Genomic DNA, 24264 nt, shown 5'->3' with positions numbered 1-24264 from the left:
AAGGAGTTCCTGTTGTGACGTAGCAGAAACAAATCCGACTAGTATCCATGAGGATGCGGGTTTGATCCCTGGTCTCACTCAGTGGGTTAAGGAGCCGGCGTTGCTGTGGTTGTGCCGAAAAAAGGTTTTCCAGTTTGTGTGGTTTCAAGTAACCAGATTTTGAAATGGGAACTAGAAAGAGGATTAAGGGAACGAAACAGATACAGCAAATTTATATCCCCAAATCATTTCATCCTGACTTTGGGCCTGTGTAAATGGGCAGCTCAAAGCGGTGCATAAGCTCAGATTACTTTTCTTAGGCTGATAGCTATTTCTGTGGGGTTAGCAGCAGTCCTAGATGTGCTATTTAATAGATAAATTCAGTTTTATAACTAAGATATATTTTACTTTCAACGTGGTTGCTATTTTTAAAAGCCAGAAATAAATAAAAATCAGCAATTATAGTTTTCTTTACCTCTTTTCCTTTGTGTTTCCAGAATTCATACTGAGAGCTTTCCAGACTGTGGTTTTCGGCATTTCATCAGATATATTAATCTCAGAGGGGTCACACCTGAAACCAAGGCTTCGGACAGTCAATGTCAGACAAATGGATAAGAGACATCGCGGTCTCTAACGCCCACCACCCGCCAGAAGGGAAAAGAGGAGGCCCGGGGGAGCCCGTCTCGCAGCTCTCAGGAGCGCTAGAACAGATGGCTGGGACGTCGAGAGGCAAGGTGGCCCGGGAGGTAGGCTGAGGGCCTGGCTGGGGCTGTGAGCAGCCAGCACTGCCCCCACACTTCTGCTCTCCATGCGGGGCTCTCTGGGGATGCTTTAGGAGCTGCCATTCACTCAGCCTCCCCCCGTGCCAGGCACAGTGCTGAGCATTCTTCATGCACGTTCTCATTTACATGGCCAAATCTTTTCCATGTGCAGTTGACAAAGGACGGTTGCAATATATTCTCTTCACTGTCACAGCATCGGAGATTATTAACATCCTCATTTTGAATGTGCAGAAACCAAAGCTCGTAGGGTTAAGAGACTCTCCAAGGTGAAACATCCGTAAGCGGAGAAACACGACCTTGAATCCAGTCCTTGGTCTCTAGAGACCCCCAGGACTCACAGTTTTCTACATGCCAGACTGTCTCCTTCTAAATGGCCAAGAGGAATTTTGTGGCGCAGTGGGTTAAGGATCCGTTGTTGCCAAGGCGGTGGCTTGGATTTGATCCCTGGCCCGGAAACTTCCACATGCCTCGGGTATGGCCAATAAATAAATAAATGGCCGAGAGAGGAGACAGCATCTGCTAGAGAAGGAATATGGCTCGTGCTTTGGCACAGAGAATACGAAGCCTATGGCTCCTTTCATGACAACTTGCAGAAAGTTTAGTTAAGGACCAAAGACTCCATTTCTTTGGGATCAGTTAAAAAATGAGGCTGGGGGATAGGAAAGGAAGATACTGATCAAAACGTACAAGCTTTTAGTTATAAAATGAAAAAAGTCTGAAGACTTAAGGTACAGTATGGTGATTGACTATAATAATCATGTACTGTACACTTGAAAGGTGCTGAGAAAGTAGATCTCGAGTGTTCTCAGCACACACAGGAAAGAAGGGTAAGTATAGGAGGCGATGGATGTGTTGTTACTTTGATATATATAGTCACATATATTGGTATGTATTATTTATATATATATATATATATATATATATCATGTCATAGACCCTAAATATATACTCTATTTAGTGGTTAAAATAAATATATATTTTACCTTCATGATATATAAAAAAATATATATGTATCATGACCAAAGAAAAGACTTGCCTCATCTCCCCCTCAGTATAAACCACAATCAATTCAATAATTCAGCAGTATATTATTCAGCATCTAGATGACCCAGATTCCCGCTCTCTTTCTTTTCCGTCCCCTCTCCACTTCTGGGCTTCTTTTGTTTGTGTGTTCCTCTTCCAAAGCAGAAACAAAATACCAGGAATAAACAAATGGATCAATTAGGTCTCCAGCGATTTGTGGTGAGCCTCCAATTAGACAGACCAAAGGGCTAAGATCACTGGCAGAAGTAAGGAATTTCAGTTTGGCTCCTCCTGGGCTCCTAGGACTGTAGATGCCATGAGCTAAGCTGGAAGAAGGGGCTGTCTCTGCCTCTCTGCGATCCCCAAAGGCTGGCCTCAGCTCGGGCATGTCACACCCAGCAGGCTGAGAAACAAAGGCTATATGCCACTCATCTTTGGAAGGTGGCTGAGAAAGGCTGAAGGAGCACTGGTTTGTGGAGTACGAAGACTAGGGTTTGAACCTTGAACTTAGAAACACTGAACCTTTCTTAGAACCTTACTTAGAAACACTGTGTGACCTTGGACAAATGACCGAGAACTCTCCAAGTCTCTGTGTCTTCACCAAACAAGAGTGGATAGTGAGGCTTACATCACGGAGTTGTTGTTTTTTTTTTTTTTTGGTCTTTTTTTTTTGCTATTTCTTACGGAGTTGTTGTACAGGGTAAATGAGAGCACGCGGTAAACCTTCTAGCACAGAGAAGGTGCTCAGCACATGGGCTCCCTTCCCCCTGCCCTTGTGACTCCCAGCACCCAGCACAGTGCCTGATGCATGGCAGGCTCTTAGTAAACCGATGAAGCAAAGGGGTTTTCACAGGTTGGAACAGCGAGGCTGAAGGTTTAGCTCTTTAGACCAACAGCTGCCTTTGTGACCCCCCCCACCGCCACCCAGAGCTAGAGCTTTCACAGAACAACCCGAACAGTCAGCTCCTCCGAGTTTGGGGAGATTTACCTGAAACTGCTGTTCTTTCCAGGACTACTCAGTAACTTCCTGCTCTCTAAGGGGAACTTGTCTCCTCCCATTTCTAACATTTTCTCGGCCTCCTAGAAGAAAGGGAGATATTATTTTATCCTGGACCAATGAAACCAATAATCTACAGCAGCCCATTTTTCAATCACCATAATTTTTACCTAATTTTCTTTCACATGTATTATAAGAGCATATAATTATTTTCATTCATAGATTTGACTCACCACAAAAAGAGAGACCACCCAATATCTGTACCTATGGAATAGTATTTTTTAAAAAAGGACTTGAGGGCATTCCTGTTGTGGCTCAGGGGTTACAAACCTGACTAATATCCATGAGGATGCAGGTTTGATCCCTGGCCTCGCTCAGTGGGTTAAGGATCTGGCGTTGCCATGATCTGTGGTGTAGGCCAGCAGCTGCAGCTCCAATTCAACTCCTTGCCTGGGAACCTCCCTATGCTGCAAGTGCAGCCCTAAAAAGGAAAAAAAAAAAAAGGACTTGAATCTGGGTAAACCTTTAGATACAACTACCAATTTACCAGAAATATAGCGGACAGAAGAATATGTTAAATGATACCAATGACGTATTTAGTGAAATCTAAGTGGCAGGAAACCCCATAAGTCAGAGACCCAGATTATTCAACAAAAAGAAAAAAAGACAGAAGGGGAACCCCTAAAGAGATTTAAGAAACATATTAACCAATTGTAATATATGGACCTTATTTGGATCCTGATACAAAGGGTTAAAAATAATAACAAAGCAACTGGGTAAATATGAGTATTGACTGTGTTTGAAATGTTCCATAATAAAATACACACACACAGGGATATTATTCAGCCATAAAAAAGAAGATCCTGCCATTTGCAACAACGTGAATGAAACTTGAGGGCATTATGCTAAATGAAATGTCAGAGAAAGACAAACACTATATAATCTCATTTACATATTGAATCTAAAACAACTGAAGTCCCGGAGACTGAGAACAGGTCGCCAGGGGTTGAAGGTGGGGATGGGTGAAGGGGATCAATACGATGTGTAAGTTCTGGGATGGAATGTACAGCACCGTAGCTAAAGTTAACAATCCTGTGTCATGTATTTGAAAGTTGTTAAGAGATTAGATTTTAAAAGTTCTCGCCACACACACACACACACACACACACGACCATGTGAGGTGACAGATGTTGTTAACTCACCCTGTTATGGTAATCATTTCACAATATGTACATATATCAAAGCATTGCACTGTACAGCTTAAACTTACACCATGTTATATGTCAATTATATCTCAATAAAGCTGGAGAAAATAATACAAGGTTTTTAAAATCCAAGATTTTAGGAAAAAATCCTTTAAAATAAATTTCAAAGGACACTATTTCAGGCACTAACTGTACTTTGAAACATTTTCAGGCTCATTCATTTCTTGGACTGGTACTTTCATTTTGCTACACATCCACTCTTTGCACGTATAGGCCACTGATTGAGGGTCCACTGAGTGGATGGCAGATGTCAAGTGCTGATGGAAATGAGGAAGGACAGAAAGTCCTATGCAAGCTACCTCTGCAAACCGCAATACCATCTGCAATGAGGCATGTATACTCTCAGAAAATAATAGGTTCTGTATACTTGTCAAATTAGATCTTTGAGGAGAATATGAACCATTAGATCTGATAATAAGAGTAGGTTCTATATTCATATTCTAAGTGTGAACCTGGTGAATAGACTGTAGACAAACAGAGGGGGCAAAAACAACTGGTTATCAAATCTGAAAATTAAGGACAGCCATTGGCTGAGAATGTCTTTGGAGTAATCTTCCCAGCTCCTAAATATAACCCTTTGGGATTCCAGACATCCTGACTTTTCATGTGGCCCTTCCTATGTTCTGTAACTTGAGGCTGCCCCAAAGTGTACAGTTGGTACAAGAACTATGACCTCTTCCTCCTTGGCCTTCTTTTTGGCATCATCCAACTTCTTCTTTTTGCTTTCGGGCATGAGATCATCTAACCAGCTCAGCTCACGCTTAGAGAAACAGAGATCCATGACTTTCCTGACAAAGACCAAGGCCAAAACCTGAGGAAAAATAAAGAAAGTGAATTAAAGGGGCTCATTTCCTTCCTGAAGTTAAATAGCAAAGGCTTATTTTCTCAGCAGACTAGGTCATGTCAAGCAAAATCAAACTCAAAACAATCTTAAGAGCTGCCTTCGGAGTTCCCACTTGATGCAGTAGATTAAGAATCCAACTGCAGGGAGTTCCCATTGCGGCTCAGTGGTAATGACTCGACTAATATTCATGAGGATGCAGGTTCAATCTCTGGCCTCGCTCAGTGGGTTAAGGATCCAATGTTACAGTGAGCTGCAATGTAGATATGGCTCGGATCTGGCACTGCCATGGCTGTGGCATAGGCTGGCAGCTGTAGCTCCAAATCAACCCCTAGCCTGGGAACTTTCATATGCCATAGGAGTAGCCCTAAAAGACAAAAAAACAAAAAAACAAAACAAAAAAAATGAATCCAACTTCAGCACTGCAGCAGCTCAGATCGCTGTGGAGACTCAGGTTCAATTCCTGGCCCAGCGCAGTGGGTTAAGGATCTGGCATTGTCAGCTGTTGTCAGTTGTCATCTGGTGCTATGGTTGTGGCACAAGTTGCAGTTGTGGCTTGAATTCCATCCCTAGCCCAGGGAACTTCCATATGCTATGGGTGCAGCCATTAAAAAGAGAGAAAGAGTTGCCTTTTATTGAGGCTCTCTTTGTACCAGGTACTAAGTTTAACTATATTATACACATTATTTTATTTTAACTATCACCATAATAAGCCTACAACTTATTGATCCCCTAGCTGAACTAACTTAATTCCTTCACTGAAAAGAGAAACCCTTTATCTACAGATGGGCCTAAGAGCTGTTTCCCCTGGTTTGAGGCCAGCAAGGGTTACAACGGCAGCAAGGGGGTGGAGGGCCTCTCGAGGAGCCGGCCTTGCTGGGGCCAGCCTGCCCAACCCCAACATGGGTCACCATGCAGTGAGAGGCCTTAAGGACCATCTCTGCCTATGCATTTACTCACAAAAGCCTTGCTTGATGCCTGAATCATGGATCTCGAGTGGTTTTTGTCTCTGCCCCCTGGCCTGGCTTGACACTCATTTTATAAATGAGGAGACTGAGGTCCAGGGAGAGAAAATGACTTGCCTAAAATCTGACAGCTAATTTCCTCAATATAAATGACCAGGGCTCTTAACTGCAGCTCCACTTTCTCCCTATAAGGGCTATTTCAGCCAAAGAAGAACCCATAATAACCCAGAATGATCTGCCTGGCTAGACTGGTGTTCACCTTGTCTATCTGGGACTGGATAAGGAATGAAGCAAATTCATTTCCCCCTAATTTCAATAACCATTTTCCCAACAAATCCAAAATTGATAGTATCCCTTCTAGGAATTGCCAGGAATTTGCTATTTCTCTAACCATTTACTCTCTGACCACAACACTCAAATTCCAACACTACGTGTACTCTGATAAAACTGAGAAACCCATCAGGACAGTTTATATCTAGGAGATTGGGGGAAAGAAATCTCTAGTTCCCTCACCCTTGAATATTCTCCTAGTAAGACCAAGTTCAAAAGTACCTACTAAACGAGTACCAGACATCACCCTCACTGCCTTTTCCCTCTTGAGGTCTGTCCTAGAGGAAACTTTCAAAAAGCCCGCTGAATTCTCAGCATCCTCATGACACAGGGTGAGCCAAAGACAGGAAGGCATCAAGGGGAGAAGATGAAACAGTGAGCTGGTCATGTGGCAGGATCTGCCATCACCCTAGATTTAGGGAACAGCTTGTCACCTGTTGCATCACACAGTTCAGCTGTCCAAGTCCCCTTTCCAAAGCCCCTTTAAAAAGGAGGGAAGGATGTCCCAGTCACCCACTAGTGTGAAGCCAACCTCTTCCTCTCTTCCAGTGGCTTGAAACAGTACATTTTCATCGATACAGGCACTTTTTTTTTTTTTTAATGGCTGCACAGATTGAACCCAAGCCACAGCTGCGACCTATGCCACAGATGCAGCAATGCAGGATCCTTAATCCACAGAGCTGGGCCAGGGATCAAATCCATGCCTTTGCAGCGACTTAAGATATTGCAGTCAGATTCTTAACCCACTGTGCCACAGTGGGAACTCCAAGAAACTTCCGATTGCAATAGATTCTAAATGGAACCATATTGCTTTGAGATAATATGCAAACTACTGCAAACATGAAGAATCCTCCCCATGTCACATTCATGAAAGAGAGAGAGATTGATAGAAAGAAATACAGATAGGCAGAGGAGTTCCTGTCACGGCTCAGCAGAAATGAATCTGACTAGTATGCATAGTCGACCCCTAGCCTGGGAACCTCCATATGCCGTGGGTGCAGCGCTAAAAAAAAAAGACAGATAGGCAGAGAGGCCGACTGATGGCCTTGAAAATAAACATGGAAAACTATTATTCATATGCATCCACACCTCAAGGCCCCCCTAGAAATGCTGCTCCTGCCAAGACCAAGTAAAAAACAAACTCACCATCATGAAGGATTAATATCCAGAATATAGAGAGAGCTAAAACTCAACAACAACAACAAAAAAAAAACCCACTTTGGGTTATTTCTGTCATGGCTCAGTAGTAACAAACCTGACTAGTATCCATGAGGACATAGGCTTGATCCCTGGCCTTGCTCAGTGGGTTAAGGATTTCATGTTGCTGTGGCTGTGGTGTAGGCTGGCAGCTACCACTCCAATTTGACTCCTAGCCTGGAACTTCCACATGCTGCGGGTGCAGCCCTAAAAAGACAACAACAACAACAAAAAAAAAAAACACTTTATTTTTTTAAAATTATAGGTGATTTATACTGTTGTGCCAATTTCTGCCCTACAGCAAAGTGACCCAGACATACATACATATACATACTTTTTCTTGTATTATCTTCCATCACGTTCTATCTCAAGAGACTGGGAATAGTTCCCTGTGCTATATAGCAGCATCTCATTGCTCAACATCATTAATCATTAGAGAAATATAACCCACAACAAGATACCAACTCACACCCATTAGGATGGCTGTTATCCAAAAAAACCCACCAGGCTACAACATGGATAAACCCTGAAGCTGTTATGCTAAGCAAAACAAGCCAGTCACAAAAGGACAAATACCAGATTCCACTCACATTAGGTCCCTAGAGGAGTCAGATTCATAAGAGATGGACAGGAAGAATGGTGGTTGCCAGGGACTGAGGAGATGGAGAAATGGGGCATTATTGTTTGATGGGTACAGAATTTCAGTTCTGCAAGATGAAAAAAGCTCTGGAGGTGGATGTTGGTGATGGTTGCACAACAATGTGAATGCACTTAATGCCACTGAAATGTACACTTAAAAATAGTGAAGATGGGAGTTCCCACACAGTGGGTTAAGAACCTGACTGCAGTGGCTCGGGTTGCTGTGCGGGCGTGGCTTCGATCCCCCACCAGGAGGAGTGGGTTAAAGGAGCTGATATTGCGGTGGCTGTGGTATAAGGTACAGCTGTGGCTCGGATTCAACCCCTGGCCCAGGAATTCCCATGTGCCGCAGGTGCAGCCATTAAAAAAATTAGTGAAGATGGTAAGTTTTATGTTATATATATTTTATCACTATTTAAAAAAAATAATTCTAATACCTTTTAAACTCACCATCATTGGAAAGACGATGGCAGCTGGAGACGCCTTGATGACCCAGAGCAGGACAAGGCAGGTCAGCTGGATGAGGGTGAAGAGGTGTACCTTGCGCAGCGGCACGTGCCGCAGGTAGATGAAGTCCGGCTGGTGCTTGGCAGGCATCCCAAAGAGCTTCAGACGATCAAAGAACTGGGAGGAGGGAACTAGCATTTATTTTCAGGTGGCTTCTTGGGGGCCTTGTTAGGCCTGTTCATGTGTCTTACATCACCTGCTCCAAAAGGTAGGTGAGACCTTTTCTACCCGACAGAAGTAGAGACTGAGTCTCAGAGAGAACAGGTAACTTGGCCAAGGTTGGCAAGTGACAGAGTCAAAACTTGAATCTATCTCTTCTAATTCTGGATTCCAACTTCCTTCTCCTAGCTCCCAAGAGATCTTTCTCAGGGAAAACAAAATAAGGCCGTGACATCTTTCTGCTTAAAAGACCAAATCTCTCATTTGTTCTTTGAGGAGTCTGGAGCTTTTCATTATTTATGGTAAAAAGATAAAATGAAACCTCAGAACATTCTGGATATAGAAAATATGACCAGCCTTATAGGATGAAAATGAGGACAGAGACCCAGAGAAATTAATAATCTGCCCAAAGTCACATCAGACCTCAGTGTAGAAGAATGACCCCTGGGCAGTCCAAAATAGCAAAGGGAACCAGCCACCAAGAGAAGCAGCCACTAAGTTATGTATTGTCCGGGTACCCAGCTAATCATTGGCAAGAGCCTGCTTTTTTCTGTTCACAGGACTCAGGAATGAGTTGACAGATGGGAAAAGACAGAGCAGCATAACAGGAAGTGTTACCTGCTTACCTACAGCAGCTCTCACTACTCCCAATCTCCTTACCAATGAGCCCCCCGTTAAACCCCTCTCATGCTTTAGCCAAGAATTAAAACTAGTGTTGACCATGCATGGAAACCAATTTGGCTCTTGAACAACCTTTCAGATCTAAGTTTACCAGCATCTTACAAAGCACCTAGTGTTTAATACATGCCTGAAAATTGTCTGTTGAATAACTGACCAATAGCTGGAACCATGACATTGAGCCAGGCCCTGGAAGTCTCTATGCCCTCATGCTGACATGACATTTTGCCCAATGTCCAAAGAAATGCCTCAAACAGTTTAACTAGAAAGACTAGGAAATGGTTTCCCAAGTCCCTCTCCAGTCAGGACAGGTAAGCTCTCAGAGAGAAGACACTGCCTGGCTCAACCATTCAATACCTGAATCCCCTGCAGTGAAGACACTCCCATGTAGAGGAAAACTCCATAGAGGACTGGCATCGGGATGAACTGAAAGGGCAGAAAGACCAGAAATTAAATTCAGGGTCACAGCACACTCAATATGATCAAAACTTCCAAACCTCCGAGAAGGAAGCAAAGTCACAAAATTGCTACATAAATGCTGCATTAGTTTCTGCTGCCTTTATATGATTTAGAGGGAGAAACAAAAACAGAAGCTGACAAGGATAAAAATCATTTTGTTCTGAAATGAAATGATTACACATAAGTATAATCTGGTCCTGGTTAAATCACAGGCCTCACGTCTTCTCCCCATCTGGCTCTTCCTCCCCCATGGAAATCGGCACATGTGCACGCACTCACATGCACGCGCGCACACACACACACACACACACACACGCACACCTTTTTACAGAACTGACACCTTTTATGGCCCCAGCGTGCTTCCGCTGTGAAACTCTGCTGTCTCAGAACCAATACCTTTTAAATCTTTTGTAATCGCACACTCATATCCTCAGGGTTTTGGTGTATTTTAAATATAGACTAAAAACATTTGCTTTTTTTATTTACCAGAGAAATGCGGGCAGGAGTAGGGAGGTATCTTATCAGAGGAGGAGTGATGTGGCGAGAAATATCAACATTATTCCATTGCATTGAACATACATACACACTTAGGTTACATCAATCTGGGTGACTTTCTGAACAACTTTATAAGGTAGAGAAGGGAGGCCTACAGCATCAAGGCGAGGAAAGTCTCATTACAAAGACTAAACTCAACATGTTTTTATTCCAGGGCTAAAGAACATTGCCCCAAACCATTCTTCTTTGATTTGAAAATCCCCATTGGACTCTACATTGTTCAGGTTCTATGGTGAATAGACATTTGGTGCTAAATAACCTCGTTTGAAGATCTACTGGAATGGTTTCCTAAAAGAACCCTCCTGAGACAGTTATAGGAAGGCCGGGCAACGCCCACTGCCATGCTGTCATGGTTACACTCCCAGAGGGGCATCGACTTTGGGCTCCCCAGATGGCATTTAGATCAGAGGTGGGGGTGGGGGCAGGGCTGGGGGCAGAGAATGGAGAGGGGTGGGGCCTGAGGAGAGGGGATAAGATTAAGGGGAAGGTGGCTCAGAATCCTTTCCCAGCTCTCTTTTTTCTCGCCCTTAAATAGCATTTAAATAGGTAGCTGAGGATTCACCAAAAAGAGGGGAAGGAGGCAAGGGAGCAAAGCAAGTGCCCTGGAATGGGTGGGCTTGGTGACAGAGGGTTCCTTTTCATCCCATTTTTCCCAGATGCAGGCCTTACACACACAAAAATTTTTTTTCTCATGTTCCCAGTAGCTTCTATCTTTCCAAAAATCCCCTTTTAACCCATCTCACACCAGCTACTGCCCACCTTTCTTTTTTTATATATATTTTTTATTTTTTCATTTTTTTATTACTCAAATGAATTTATCACATCTGTAGTTGTATAATGATCATAACAATCTAATTTCACAGGATTTCCATCCCACAGCCCAGGCACATCCCCCCAACCCCCCAAACTGTCTCCTCTGGAGACCATAAGTTTTTCAATGTCTGTGAGTCAGCATCTGTTCTACAAAGAAGTTCCGTCTGTCCTTTTTTCAGATTCCACATGTCAGTGAAAGCATTTAATGTTGGTGTCTCATCGTATGGCTGACTTCACTTAGCATGATAGTTTCTAGGTCCATCCATGTTGCAAAAAATGCCAGTATTTCATTCTTTTTAATGACTGAGTAATATTCCATTGTGTATATATGTACCACATCTTCTGGATCCACTCCTCTCTCAATGGACATTTAGGTTGTTTCCATGTCTTGGCTATTGTAAATAGTGCTGCAATGAACATTGGAGTACATGTGTCTGTGTGAGTCGTGGTTTTCTCTGGATAGATGCCCAGGAGTGAGATTGCTGGATCAAATGGTAGGTCTATGTGTAGTTTTCTGAGGAATCTCCATACTGCTTTCCACAGTGGTTGCACCAATTGAGAATCCCACCAACAGTGTACTAGTTGGCCATTCTGGCTGGTGTAAGGTGGTACCTCATCGTGGTTTTGATTTGCATTTCTCTAATAATGAGTGACGCTGAACATCTTTTCATCTGTTTCTCGGCCATCTGTACGTCTTCTTTGGAGATGCCCACCTTTCTGTTCCACTCCACAGAAAAAGCCTCTTGAAAGAGTGGGCTGCCCACACTCTGCTCACCACCTCTTTACCCTCAGTCCCCTGTCAGGTGGCTTCTGCTCCGCTGTTCCAATGAACCTGCCCTTATCCAGTCACCTTAGGCCTCCATGTTGCCAAATCCAGTGGCCTGGGGGTCTGGTCTTCATCTTCCCGGACAGTTTCTAGCCAGCTTTCGCATGGCTTCCCTGCTGGACACCCTCCTGGTCCCCGTCGCCTGCTGGGCAGCTCTTTGGTCTCCATTTCTGTCTCCTCTACCCGGCTCAACCTGACTTTCGAGTCCCGGTCCCCTTAGACCCTGCTCTGCCTTCTGAGCCTCCTTCCCTGTAGCCATCCTCCTCTCGGCAGGTCTCATCTACTTCCGTGGCTTTCAATACCGAGGGCATTGTGGGTGTGCTGCTGACGCCCACATTTACATTTCTAGTCCAGAACCCTCCTCTAGCTCTTCACTCAGATGCCCCCCAGACATCTCACTCAAAACCTGACACAGGTCACAAATCACTTCCTCTTTCATGCAGTCTTCTCCATCCGACATGCCACCCACTCGCCACCCAACCTCCATCCAGGTGTCAAGTCAGAAACCTAGCAGGCATTTGATTTTTTCCCATTTTCCACACCCCATTCCCTGTCCAGTCAACCAGCAGGACCTTTGGTTCTCCTCCAAGATATACAGAAGCCATGCCTTTTATGCATCCCTGCTGCCAATCTCCTCATCCAAGCCTCCATTACCTCTCACCTGTTACAGACTCACTGGTCTCTCTGCCTCTATTTTACCTTGACCCTAAGAACTTATTGTCTAGACATCAGCCAGAGAGATCTTTTTAGAATACTAAATGGGACATGTCCCCCTCCTGTTAAAACCCTTGGAAGGTTACCTTTACCAGTGTCACAAGGCCCTGCAGGATCGTCCCTGGCGACTCTTCAGTCTCATCTCACTGCGCTCTTGCCTTAACTCAACACCCTTGAGCCACACACCCTGATATCTCCTAGAACACACATCACTATTTCCCACCTCAAGGCCTGTCTAGACTGCTTTTCTCTCCCCCCACCCCCCAGCCCAATGCCCTCTGCCACCACCCATGGCGTGGTTGGCTCCATCTCATCTTACATACCACCTCCTTAGAGAGGCCTTCTCTGAGCACACTAACTAATAAAACACATCCCCTTAATTCTCTACAGTACCACAGAGCACTGTATATTTCCTTTTATCACACATCATATTCTGTAGTTACCATGTCTGTTGTCTTAACTTTCTTAAGTACATTTTATCTGTTTTATCCCACAAGAATGAACTCCTTCAGGGCAGCTATTTGTATGTGTGCCTATTTGGCATACCACTGTTACTCCCAGCATCTAATAGGATTCCTGGCACAAATGAGGCACTCAGAATTTTCCTAATGAATGAATGAATGAATGGTTACCTTTAATATAGCTGTCATGAACACTGAGCAGCCCATCAGCACAAAGATCATGAGGCCTGTCACTCTCTGTTCTCGAATACCCAAGAATTTGGGCTGTTCTCCAGGGGCAGAGCACTCAGATTCCAGTTTGAGGCTGTTCACATGTGTGATGGACAGGACAGTTGCAGCCACGAACCAGGGCAGGCCCATGATGGAGCAGACACCCAGCATGATGGCCACCATCAGCAGGTCCAGGTGGTAGCCACATCCTTTCTGTGGGGAAACAGAGTCTCCGTCACCATTAGTGGTCTGGCTGTAGTGGGACACAGGACAGTGGGCCAAGAGGCCCAAAGCAGGAAGGCAGGTATGGATAAGGAAGAAGAGGTCCAGGGATTCCAGAAGAATCTTCCCGCCCCTCCTGGTTTGGAGGGAACAGAGAAGAAAAAGAGAAACCTTAGCCTGTCCTACACATGCCAATATCCATTTTTTATTCCCATGCCCTCTGATCTCACCCCAAGTCTCACGAAGAAAAAGATGCATCCTTTCTTGGTAGATTAACAAGAGACCAAGCCACATCTTGGTAGTCCCTACAGGAGCTGTAGATAAACAGGTTCCTATGAACACTCCCCCATTCCTTGCCAAATATGGACGTTGTCTGCTCTAAGGAAAGAAGGAATAGAAATGAGGCATGAAGTCTTTCACTACTGGCACCAACTGTACCTCCTAGGTCCTTGGGCTCAGGGTTCTGTCTGGAGACCTTGGTCATGGACATCAACGGAAGAATACCTGTCTCTAGAAAACTGTGGCCCAAGCGCTGACCTGAGTCTCAGGAAGATAAGCCCAACCCAGAGCATGTGTCTATACAGGGACCATCAGGAACTCTGCCCACCCACTGCCCCCATGGGTTTGGAGAGGAGAGTAATGGACTCCAAGCTGCCTTCACATCACACCATTGTGCTCTACTCATTTCAAACCAATCTTTGTCATTGATGGAGGGATGGGAAACACAGGGAAGCCCTGTATTAGCTCCTCCCAGGACTACCTTTATCTAGGTTCTATAGTTCCTGGTCTAAATGGCTTACCCTAAAGTTAAAAAACAAAACAGGAGTTCCTGTCGTGGCGCAGTGGTTAACGAATCTGACTAGGAACCATGAGGTTGCGGGTTCGGTCCCTGCCCTTGCTCAGTGGGTTGACGATCCAGCGTTGCTGTGAGCTGTGGTGTAGGTTGCAGACGCGGCTCAGATCCCGCGTTGCTGTGGCTCTGGAGTAGGCCGGTGGCTACAGCTCCGATTCAACCCCTAGCCTGGGAACCTCCATATGCCGCAGGAGCGGCCCAAGAAATAGCAACAACAACAACAAAAAAAAAGACAAAAGACAAAAAAAAACAAAAACAAACAAACAAAAACCATAACAGGCTGCCATTATCAGTCCTTCTAGGTCAGAACTTCCTGTTACCTTGAGTTTGTGTTCCTTCCTGTTAATGATGACAGCTGTGATCTGCTGATCCATGAATATTAAGATAGTGCAGAGAAGAGCTGGGATAATTGCAGCTATCACAGTCCACCAGGGATTGGGGCCGATGGGACTAATAATCCACCCTCGATCATCCCTTGTTGGCTAATAGGAAAAAACAAGGTTTTATTTTTGTATTTTAAGTTAACTATAGTCATTAGGGCAAAACAGATCAAACGGAATCTCATTCTTATTCTTGAATCCTTTAAAAAAAAAAGTATGAAGGAATTCCCTGGTGGCACAGCAGACAAAGGATGAGGCAGTGCCACTGCTGTGGCTTGGGTTTGATTCCTGGCCTGGGAATTTCCACACGCTGCAAGTACGGCCAAAACAAAGAAAAAATCATGAAATATAACAATTCCTTAGGAAATCTAAGACTTCATCCCAAATCCCCTTTGAAAGTCAGTCCTCAATTGTCAGCTTCTTACAGAATATTCATTAATCCTTCACTTCTTTCCCCTACTCTCCAAACTCCTGTGTTCTCTGAGACTTTATCTCAACATTAGTACAAGTAAAATATAATTAACAACAAAATTTATTGTCAAAAAAGAATTTAACAATTTCCAAAGACTAACACCCACAGTAACTTTGATTATCTTCCACACTGCTCCACTCCAGTAGCCATATCATTTATGTCCACAGCACAAATAAAGGCAAAGTAAAGCCAGGTGCACGGAATCTCAGGGGACTGGTCCAAGGACCTCTTCCCATCAGCAGTGACACACGGGACCAGGCAGTGGACTTGACAGAGGAGCCCAAGACTGCTGAGCTTGGGGACTTGTGTGATCTAGGACCCTCTCCAATGCCTCTTAGCAGTGTAAGACCACTGTTCATAAACCCTATTTGGGTGTTTGTAAAATACCTAAACCCTCCTGGATCTCCACAAAACCCCAAGGTACTCTGGGGAAAAAATGCACTTTGTCTGGCAAGTAGTGATGGGGGATAAAAGCCAGGAATACAGATGGGCCCAGTATTCACCCAAACTCAAGGAACAAAGCAAAGACTGTTATATCCAAAGTACTTGGACATGTATTGGTTATGACTCTAGGATTCAAACACCCTTCGATAACATCACCAAGTCCCACATTACGAACAGGTTAGGTTCTGAAAGTTTACAGAATCTCTCTCCTTAGTAACAGTGTTCTGAGTGGTAGTTAAATTGTTAGGCCAACACAAAAACTTCCTAAACCCTGACTGACATTAACCCATTAGTAAAAGCACTAGCCTTCACACTGGATCTTGGTCACTGGGGGCCATGCGGGGTAATAGGGAAGAGAAGAAGAAGAAAATTCCTTCTCTGCTTCCTAAAAGCGAGGCCTGCCAAGGGCACTGTTTTCTTTGACATTCTCCCATTTCCCCTCTCATCTCTGCCACCTCCCAGAGGCCTTCTTCCCAGATGTCCCAGAAATCCAGTGCCTTCTGACTCTCTTAAGCCTACCCTTCAGGGAACCTCCCAGAGGCCTTCTTCCCAGATGTCCCAGAAATCCAGTGCCTTCTGACTCTCTTAAGCCTACCCTTCAGGGAACCTCTCCAAGGACAGCTTAATGCTCCCGGATTACTTAGTGTTACACAAAATCCATTCCTCCTGCAGGGCAGACCTCAGCCACGTATTAGAGAAAGAGCTGACGGCACTCATTCACACAAAGATGAGAATGATATATTCTCAGAGCTATTATATTTTTAAAGAAGGTGTGTTTTAATTCATCGATTTCTAAGTGGTGGCATTTCAGTGAATTTAAAAAAAAAAATTTTCAAGCAATATGGAAAAAGATATTTTTAACCAGGCCTACTTCAGGGAGAGGGAGAGAGAGGGAAGATGGAGGACTGTGCGGGTGTTTAAAGTTCCGGGCCTCCTCCTCCTCCCCAGCTTCCTCATTCCCCCTCTGCTGGCTCTTCTCCAGTCCCTTCGAACTCCCAGGTTTTCTCCCCTCTCCACCCTGTGGGGATCTAAGGAACTGAGCTCAGCTTTTCCATCTTCTCAGTTTACTCAGTTAGTGTCCCCACACTGAAATTGATTTGGAGTCCCCAGCTTTTGACAATTTGTTTTACTTTTTCGTATAAGTTTTTGGATAAATATTATAGAGAGTTCTACGAATGATGAATTAGGGCTGAAGCGATGTCATGATTACTCTAGGGGGGCCCTAGATCCTTGAGGGCTGGGATCAAGGCCTATATAGAGCCTTTTCACCCTTCCCGCTGCCCTAGCCAGCTGATGTCCAGTGAGGTGCTGTGAACCAGACTTGTGCCAGAGACCCACGTTTCCACGGTCTCTGGTATGTATCTGTGTAAAGATGCACATTCCATCATTTTAAATCCTCATATGTTAAAAACAATAAGTGGCACTAATGAAAATAAATAATACTTTTCATTCATTAAACAGCATTAGGTTTTCTGTTCTCTGACCTGAACTCAGCCAACCCTGAAGAGTTTGTTTTTCTGAATGGTAAGGCATGGGGAGCAAGGCTCAGATTTAGAGGACTGCAAAATTCATGATTAGGATCAAGAAAGGCCTTTGAAAAAACTCGGGACCAGAGTCTATGAAACTACATAAGGGCACCAAGTATCTGAGATCTGTTTACCTTGAACACACTGGGAACTTGAAGCTTTGGTGATGGGACTCCAATCAAAAAGTCAATAATCACCATGGTGAAGATGGTGAGGAAAACAGCAAAGTCACTCACCATGGAGCGGACCTGGCATGAGAAAGGATTGGAGACGTGTTTTAGTAGGTTCACTACGAAAGAAAAGACTCAGGTGTTGTAAGAGGCTTAAAAGCCCTCGGAAGAAAAACTACTCTTGCGTATCCCATTAAAAAAAAGATCAAAAATATTAAGAAGCAAAAATAAATAATGTATCAAATGTACTACTTAACTATTTTCAATAAACACTATTATATATCCCAAAAAAATCCTCAGAAGGATGCTTTAATTTCATGGTTGAATTAATACAAGCATATTGAAACAATAGGAATATGCTAACATGCCCAAATTAATACCCCCAAGTGTGGCTATGACAGGAGAGAATGGATCCTCTAATAAACTCCACTGGAACCCACTTCAAACTCTCATGAGTTCTGTGGTGAGCATCTAGGCCCTGCATTCAGGGAATAGTTCTGAGAACCTGGGATAAGATTTCCTGGGACCAGCAAGGTCCAGCTATGCCAGCCAAGAATCTCCAGCAGCACCAACTCTTCTTCTCTCCCAGACCCAACACTGACTGCATCTGCAAGTCCTGTTGACTCTGCCTTCAGCTCACACCCAGGATTTGAGCCCTTCTCATCTGGCACCTCCTGTACCCTTTTCCTACTTTGTTTTTCTCCAAAGCAGTTATCACCATTTTGCCCCTAAGAGGACTGACTAACCCATTTTATAGCTTAGTGTAGTTTTAATAGAATACAATGTCCAGTGCCCACCGTAATCTGATTTTTTTTTTTTTTTTAATTTTCTGGCCGCCCTGCAGCATATGGAGTTCCCTGGCCAGGGATCAGATCGGAGCTGCAGTTTTGACCTATGCTGCAGCTATGGCAATGCCAGATCCTTAACACATTGTGTCAGGCTGGGGATTGAACCTGTGTCCCAGTGCTCCAGAGACACTGCCAATCCTATTGTGCCATAGCAGGAAATCCTTAACCTGAATTTTTTTTTTTTTTTCTTTTTAGGACCGAACCTGTGGCATATGGAGGTTCCCAGGCGAGGGGCTGAATCAGAGCTACAGCTGCCAGTTTATACCGCAGCCACAGCCACATGGGATCTGAGCCTCATCTGTGACCTACACCACTGCTCACGACAACACTGGATCCTTAACCCAGTGAGCGAGGCGAGGGACCAAACCCAAATCTTCATGGATGCTCATCGGGTTCTTAACCCACTGAGCCACAACGGGAACTCCCCATAATCTGAACTTCTAATGAGACAGAGCCAAATACATCTTAGCCACATATAACATCACTAACACCTTCATCTGGCCTCACTTTCCTTTGAAACCCGAGGTTTCCAGCTCCCCTTCCCTGGTTTTGTTTGTTCTCCTCTGAATGTTATATAAATTCTCTGAAAAGGTAGCTGCTCCACCATGAAGCCCACCCTGACCATCCTGGGGCCCAAAGTCCCATGGCACTTACATCCCAGGTTGGCATCTCCCTACTTACTACTGCCTCCTACGGCCTTGATGTAGCATGGGTTTCCCCTTCCTATCTGAGACCATATCTTTTTTTGAATTACAGACTATCTTTACTGAGATATAATTCACATTTTACAGTTCATTTTATTATTTTTATTTTTATTGACATACAGTTAATTTACAAATGTTTCATGTGTACAGCAAAGTGATTCAGTATATATATATATATTCTTTTATATAACACATATGTAATATAATATACATACAATATTATATATATATATAATAATATAACATATATATATTCTTTTTCAGCTTCTTTACCATTACGGTTTATCACAGGATAATGAATATAGTTCCCCGTGCTACACAGTAGGTCCTTTTTGTTTATCCATTTTATTTATAGTCGTGTATCTGTTACAGAGACCAGATTTTAAATTTCCTTTGTATCCCCCATAGCATGTAACCCAAGCCTGAGCAAGTAGTCATTACACAATTGCCACTTGTTAACTATTTGTCCAGACCCGAAACAATGACCCAGAGCTTATTTGACATGTGCCTCCCTTAACCACTATGCAGGCTGAGGTCTGAACGTGGGTTTCGGTTGTGAAGATGCGCACAGACAATGTCTAATCAATTGAGCCCCCCACCCATTCACACATCCTGCTCTGCAAATGTACCTAAATGAAGCCTCACATACAGAAAAGCCACCATTTCCTCCTGACTTCAGCTCCTCTTCAAAGCAAAGGCCTCTTTAGCCACTCTACCCTCAGCCTCTAATTCTGCCAAAACCGGCAGACAATGCCATCTGCATCAGGAAGAGGTGATTGAGGCTCGACACCATCACGCAAGCCCAGTCAGGAGGTTTTGGCCTCTGCTATCAATGTGACCAGTGATCTCACAGTGAGCTATTTTAAGGGCCATCCCTGGGAGGAGACTCTGGGGTCCCCTCTGTATCCCCAGCAACGAACACGATCTACTGTCTCCAGGACCCAGCTCCAGCTATGTGTGCCACCTGTCCCAGGATTCTGGAAAGAAGACTTGATTGCTCTTCGAGAACACTACCACAGCCTTAAACTCACCTGACATCTTTCAATCAAAACCTTTTAAGGATTCACCCCTCACCCCAGACCACACAGCTAGGACAGAGGCTGCTGGACACAGGAAGAAGAGAGAGCCACGGAGTGGCTCCTCAGGGCATCTGGAGCCCTGCACCTGCCAACCTCCAGCAGCATGGAGGCTGAGAACAGGCTATTTGAAATCCATCAGGCAAGAAATGCAAGAGCGTGCTACCTACTCTGGTTGGGAAGTAGCGGCTTGTCTTAAATGTCTTCAAGGTGCTGGAGAGGATGAAGGTGGTGAAGAAGAGAATGCAGGACCAAAAGAGCACATCAGGAGTATAGGGTCCATGGTGGCCGCACGCAGAGCCAGTGAACTCGCCATGCATATCCTGGCATTCCTGGGGGAACAAGCATTCTGGGTGACAGAGAGCAGGCACGAGGGAGTCCTCAGCTGCTGGGAAGCACAGGCTGCCTGCGGCATCTGCTTGCCCTCCATGTGGCTGTGGGGCTCTCGCCAGCATAGGTCCCTTGCAGGTAGGGTGGCTACTTAGGGTCCTAACTAAGACACTTATGAAAATGAAGCCAGAACCGTCCTGAGTAAACACAAGGTTCTGGGAGGGCCCTAGCAGTTTGTATTATTTTTAGTACAGAGGACTTCCAAACATGAATGCTTTTCAAGCCCAACAAAACCTGGATCTGCCCCCCCACCCCACCTGATTTCACCCCCACACTTCCTCAGTGGAGGGTCAGTGGGGAGGGACCATATGGGAGAGAAGATGGGTAATTGTCCTTCCACTTTATGTACCAGAGAGTTTTGAAGAGGAAAGGAAAGGCAGTAAGAATAGATCTCTTAAAAGGTTTATTTCTGTGAATGCCAGAGCGAGCTAAAGGGCTACCCCATTTCTAACAGGAAGGCACCCCTCAGCCTGGCAGTCACAACGCTGAGCTGCCTGGCAGCACCCAGACTCACGCTAACAGTCAGGTTGGCCCAGTGCACTTCCGTGATCACGATGTTGTGGTCCTTCCAGTACTGTAAGGTGTGGTTGTTTGGGTTCTCTGGGACAGTGCACCTGCAGCTGGGGGCGTGGGGGGGGGGAGAAAAAACGATTCCTGAGGGAAGAGGCCAAGTATTCAGTTAAATATTTCTAGCCACGACAGGCTAAAGGCCCTGTCAAAGCCCACGTTATCTCTTCTTCGACCACTTCAGACCCCTGAGGTCGGTCCCATTCACTGAGACCCAGCCACACTCTGACTTTTCAGTCAGTCACACTAAAATTGAGCTCAAATCAGTAGGTGGATCTTGCATTTAACTGTGCTGACAACCAAGTTTGGCATCGGATGTGACCAGCATGAGCCCTGGTAGTTCCCTTGCTTAGTTTCTATGTCTTAGACTCTTCCTGTGAAATTCATACACAGCCAGGAGGACCAGATACCCTATTTGGCTCTCAGAAGCCTACCCAAGACTAAATATCTTGTTTCTTGAACCCCCATTACATTCTTGCTCTAAAAGTCAGCGCCGGAGTTCCCATGATGGCTCAGTGGAAAGGAATCTGACTAAGATCCATGAGGATATGGGTTTGATCACTGACCTTGCTCAATGGGTTAAGGATCCGGCATTGCCGTAAGCTATGGTGTCAGTCACAGACTCTACTCGGATCCCATGTTGCTGTGGCTGTGGTGTAGGCCGGCAGCTGTAGATCTGATTTGACCCCTAGCCTAGGAACCTCCATATTCTACAGGTGCAGCCATAAAAAGACAAAAATAATAAAAAATAAATAAAATAAATGTCAGAGCCTCCTGGGACTACAATGGAAGCTGCATCATCTCTGGTAATATCTCGCTATCTTGGCTGTTCCCTGGGTTCCCTGGTCTTATCCCGCATTCAAACCAGACCTGTCCCACTGGTCACCATGTTGCTTCCTGGTCCCATCATGCTTCATGCCTGAACTGACTCCCAGTATACTCAATGGATAGAGCCATTCCCACCAACTTTGTTTCATCTCTGAATTTAATGAGCATGTCTTCTAAGGGTATAGTATGACAGAATTAAATTTCAAAGAGATCTAAACTGGTTTAAAAAAAAAAAAAACAAGAAAAGAGGAAGTCAGCAAAATGAAAACAAGGAAAGCTATGAAGTCCTACATTTAGGTATAACAAACATAAATTCCAGGGAGTACCCATTGTGGCTATCCATGAGGATGTGGGTTCGATTCCCTCAGTGGGTTAAGGATCTGGCATTGCCTTGAGCTGCGTCGGCCAGCAGCTGAAGCTCCAATTTGACTCCTAGCCTAGGAACCTCCACATACTGCACTTGCAGCCCTAAAAAGCGGGAAAAAAAATTCCAAACTTGAGAGCAACAAAGATGTCCTTTAGTAGGTGAATGGGATGTACTGTGGTACATCTAGACAATGGACTGTTATTCAGTGTGCAAAAGAAATGAACTATCAAGCCATGAAAAGACACAGAAGACCTTTAAATGCATGTGATGAAGTGAATGAAGCTAATCTGAAAAGGCTATGTGTTGTTTGATTACAACTATATAACACCGTAGAAAGGGCAAAACTATGGCGTAAAAAGATCAGCAGTTGCCAGGGTGTGGGGTGATGGGGAGGGATGAAGAGGCAGAGCACAGGGGAACTTTAGGGCAGGGAACTACTCTGGAAGAAGCTATAACAATGGATGTGTCATACACTTGTCAAAACCCACAGAACGTACACTACCAAGAGTAAGCCCCAGGGTAAACATGGGCTTAAATAACAATTTGTCATTGACTCCTACAAACCTGCCACTCTGGTGAGGGGTTCTGTGGAGGTCAGGTGCATTTTGGGTGGGGGAGTTTATGGGAACTCTCTGTACTTTCTGCTCAGTTTTGCTGTGATTCTAATACTTGCTCTTAAAAAATTAAGTCTATTTTAAAAAATCAGTTCTAAACATATTAATATAAAATCATTTAAAAAGTTGGGAAGTTCTAGCTTCATTTTAGCTCCATATGAACCAACAGTGGAATGCAACTGGAATATAAGAAAAAAATATTTTCTTGGGCTTTATTCACAAAGAATAGCAGTATCCAGATCCAAAGTCCACTCAGTGCAGATCTGGTCACTTTTGTCCGTCTTTTCTCACTAGGATATAAGCCTCATGAGGGTAAGCCCTTTGTCATGTTCACTGAGATGTTTCCAGGGCCTAAACAGTGCCTGGCACATAGTAGGTGCCCAACAAATATTTGTTAAATGAATAATAAAAAAAGGTCAAAAAACGAAGCTTACTCCAATGCTAACAGGCATGCAGAACACTAATGCCAATCAGTAATCCTCTAGGCTTCAAAGATTATACTCTTTAATGGTGATTATTTTGCCAAAAAAATGATTTTTTTAGGATCACACCTGTGGCATATGGAATTTCTGGGGCTAGGGGTCGAATCAGAGCTAAAGCTGAGGCCACAGCAATGCTGGATCCGAGCTGCGTCTATGACCTACGTCGCAGCTTGTGGCAACACTGGATCCCTTAGCCACTGATCGAGGCCAGGTATTAAACCCACATCCTCACAGACACTATGTCGGGTTCTTAACCCGCTGAGCCACAACAGGAATTCCACAAAATAATTTTTAAATTCTAATAAATGTTTTGTGAGTTCTGATTTTTAAAAGTGAATGACTGGAGAGCTAGAATCTAAAAAAGGGTATCTGTGCTAGTTGGCAGGCGCTTCCCTGCAGTGTACCTTCTCTGCTCCGGCAGTTTCAGATTGAGATTATTCACTTCGAAACCAGACCTTCCACATCAGAGTGGGACAGAAGGGAGGGAACTTGATGTGCAAAGCTAAAGGATGAGGAACATTCTATTTAGTCAAAATTTGGAGAATACGGTTCTAGAGAAGAAGTGTTTCTAGGACCAGACTCTCGTAGAGGGCTGAAAACACAGCCAAATACTGTATCTTTTTTCCAACTGATCCACACTATATTAAACACCTGAGGAAACACAGTCTTTTGAGTTGAAATCTAGGTAAGTAGATTTCTAGATCTTTAGGATACCAAGTAAGAAACTTATGGATCCGTAAGGGATTATTAATATTCTCTACCTAATGATTCCTGGTAGCCTATATACACTTACAGAGAATCTTGATGGGGGTCAAGGTCTCACAAGTTCTTAAAAAAGGAAGTTCTTCTCAACAACTAACCTGAACTCTCTGCTCTTTGCAGCCTATTTTTGTCTCAACGCCTGGGCCCCAAAGACAGGCT

The 24264-nt window shown here is 44.3% G+C and overlaps 1 protein-coding gene across 3 annotated transcripts in view; it reads right to left on the bottom strand.

The window, feature by feature from the left end:
- SLC4A8 (solute carrier family 4 member 8) overlaps window positions 1-24264 on the bottom strand; it is a 79026-nt gene that overhangs the window by 6170 nt on the left and 48592 nt on the right. For all 3 annotated transcript variants that reach the window (XM_047786656.1, XM_047786657.1, XM_047786658.1), the window contains exons 15-24: window positions 21000-21105; window positions 20266-20427; window positions 17432-17545; window positions 14796-14957; window positions 13362-13613; window positions 9720-9788; window positions 8469-8642; window positions 4720-4857; window positions 2773-2864; window positions 455-550 (exon numbers count right to left, since the gene is read on the bottom strand). In XM_047786656.1, coding sequence (XP_047642612.1) covers window positions 455-550; window positions 2773-2864; window positions 4720-4857; window positions 8469-8642; window positions 9720-9788; window positions 13362-13613; window positions 14796-14957; window positions 17432-17545; window positions 20266-20427; window positions 21000-21105 — 1365 coding nt within the window. The remainder of the gene's footprint in view (window positions 1-454; window positions 551-2772; window positions 2865-4719; window positions 4858-8468; window positions 8643-9719; window positions 9789-13361; window positions 13614-14795; window positions 14958-17431; window positions 17546-20265; window positions 20428-20999; window positions 21106-24264) is intronic.

This window comes from Phacochoerus africanus, chromosome 7 (genome assembly GCF_016906955.1).
Source record: "Phacochoerus africanus isolate WHEZ1 chromosome 7, ROS_Pafr_v1, whole genome shotgun sequence".
Taxonomy (NCBI): domain Eukaryota; kingdom Metazoa; phylum Chordata; class Mammalia; order Artiodactyla; family Suidae; genus Phacochoerus; species Phacochoerus africanus.
The sequence above is the reverse complement of the archived record's forward strand: the minus strand, read 5'-3'. Positions and strand labels throughout refer to the sequence as shown.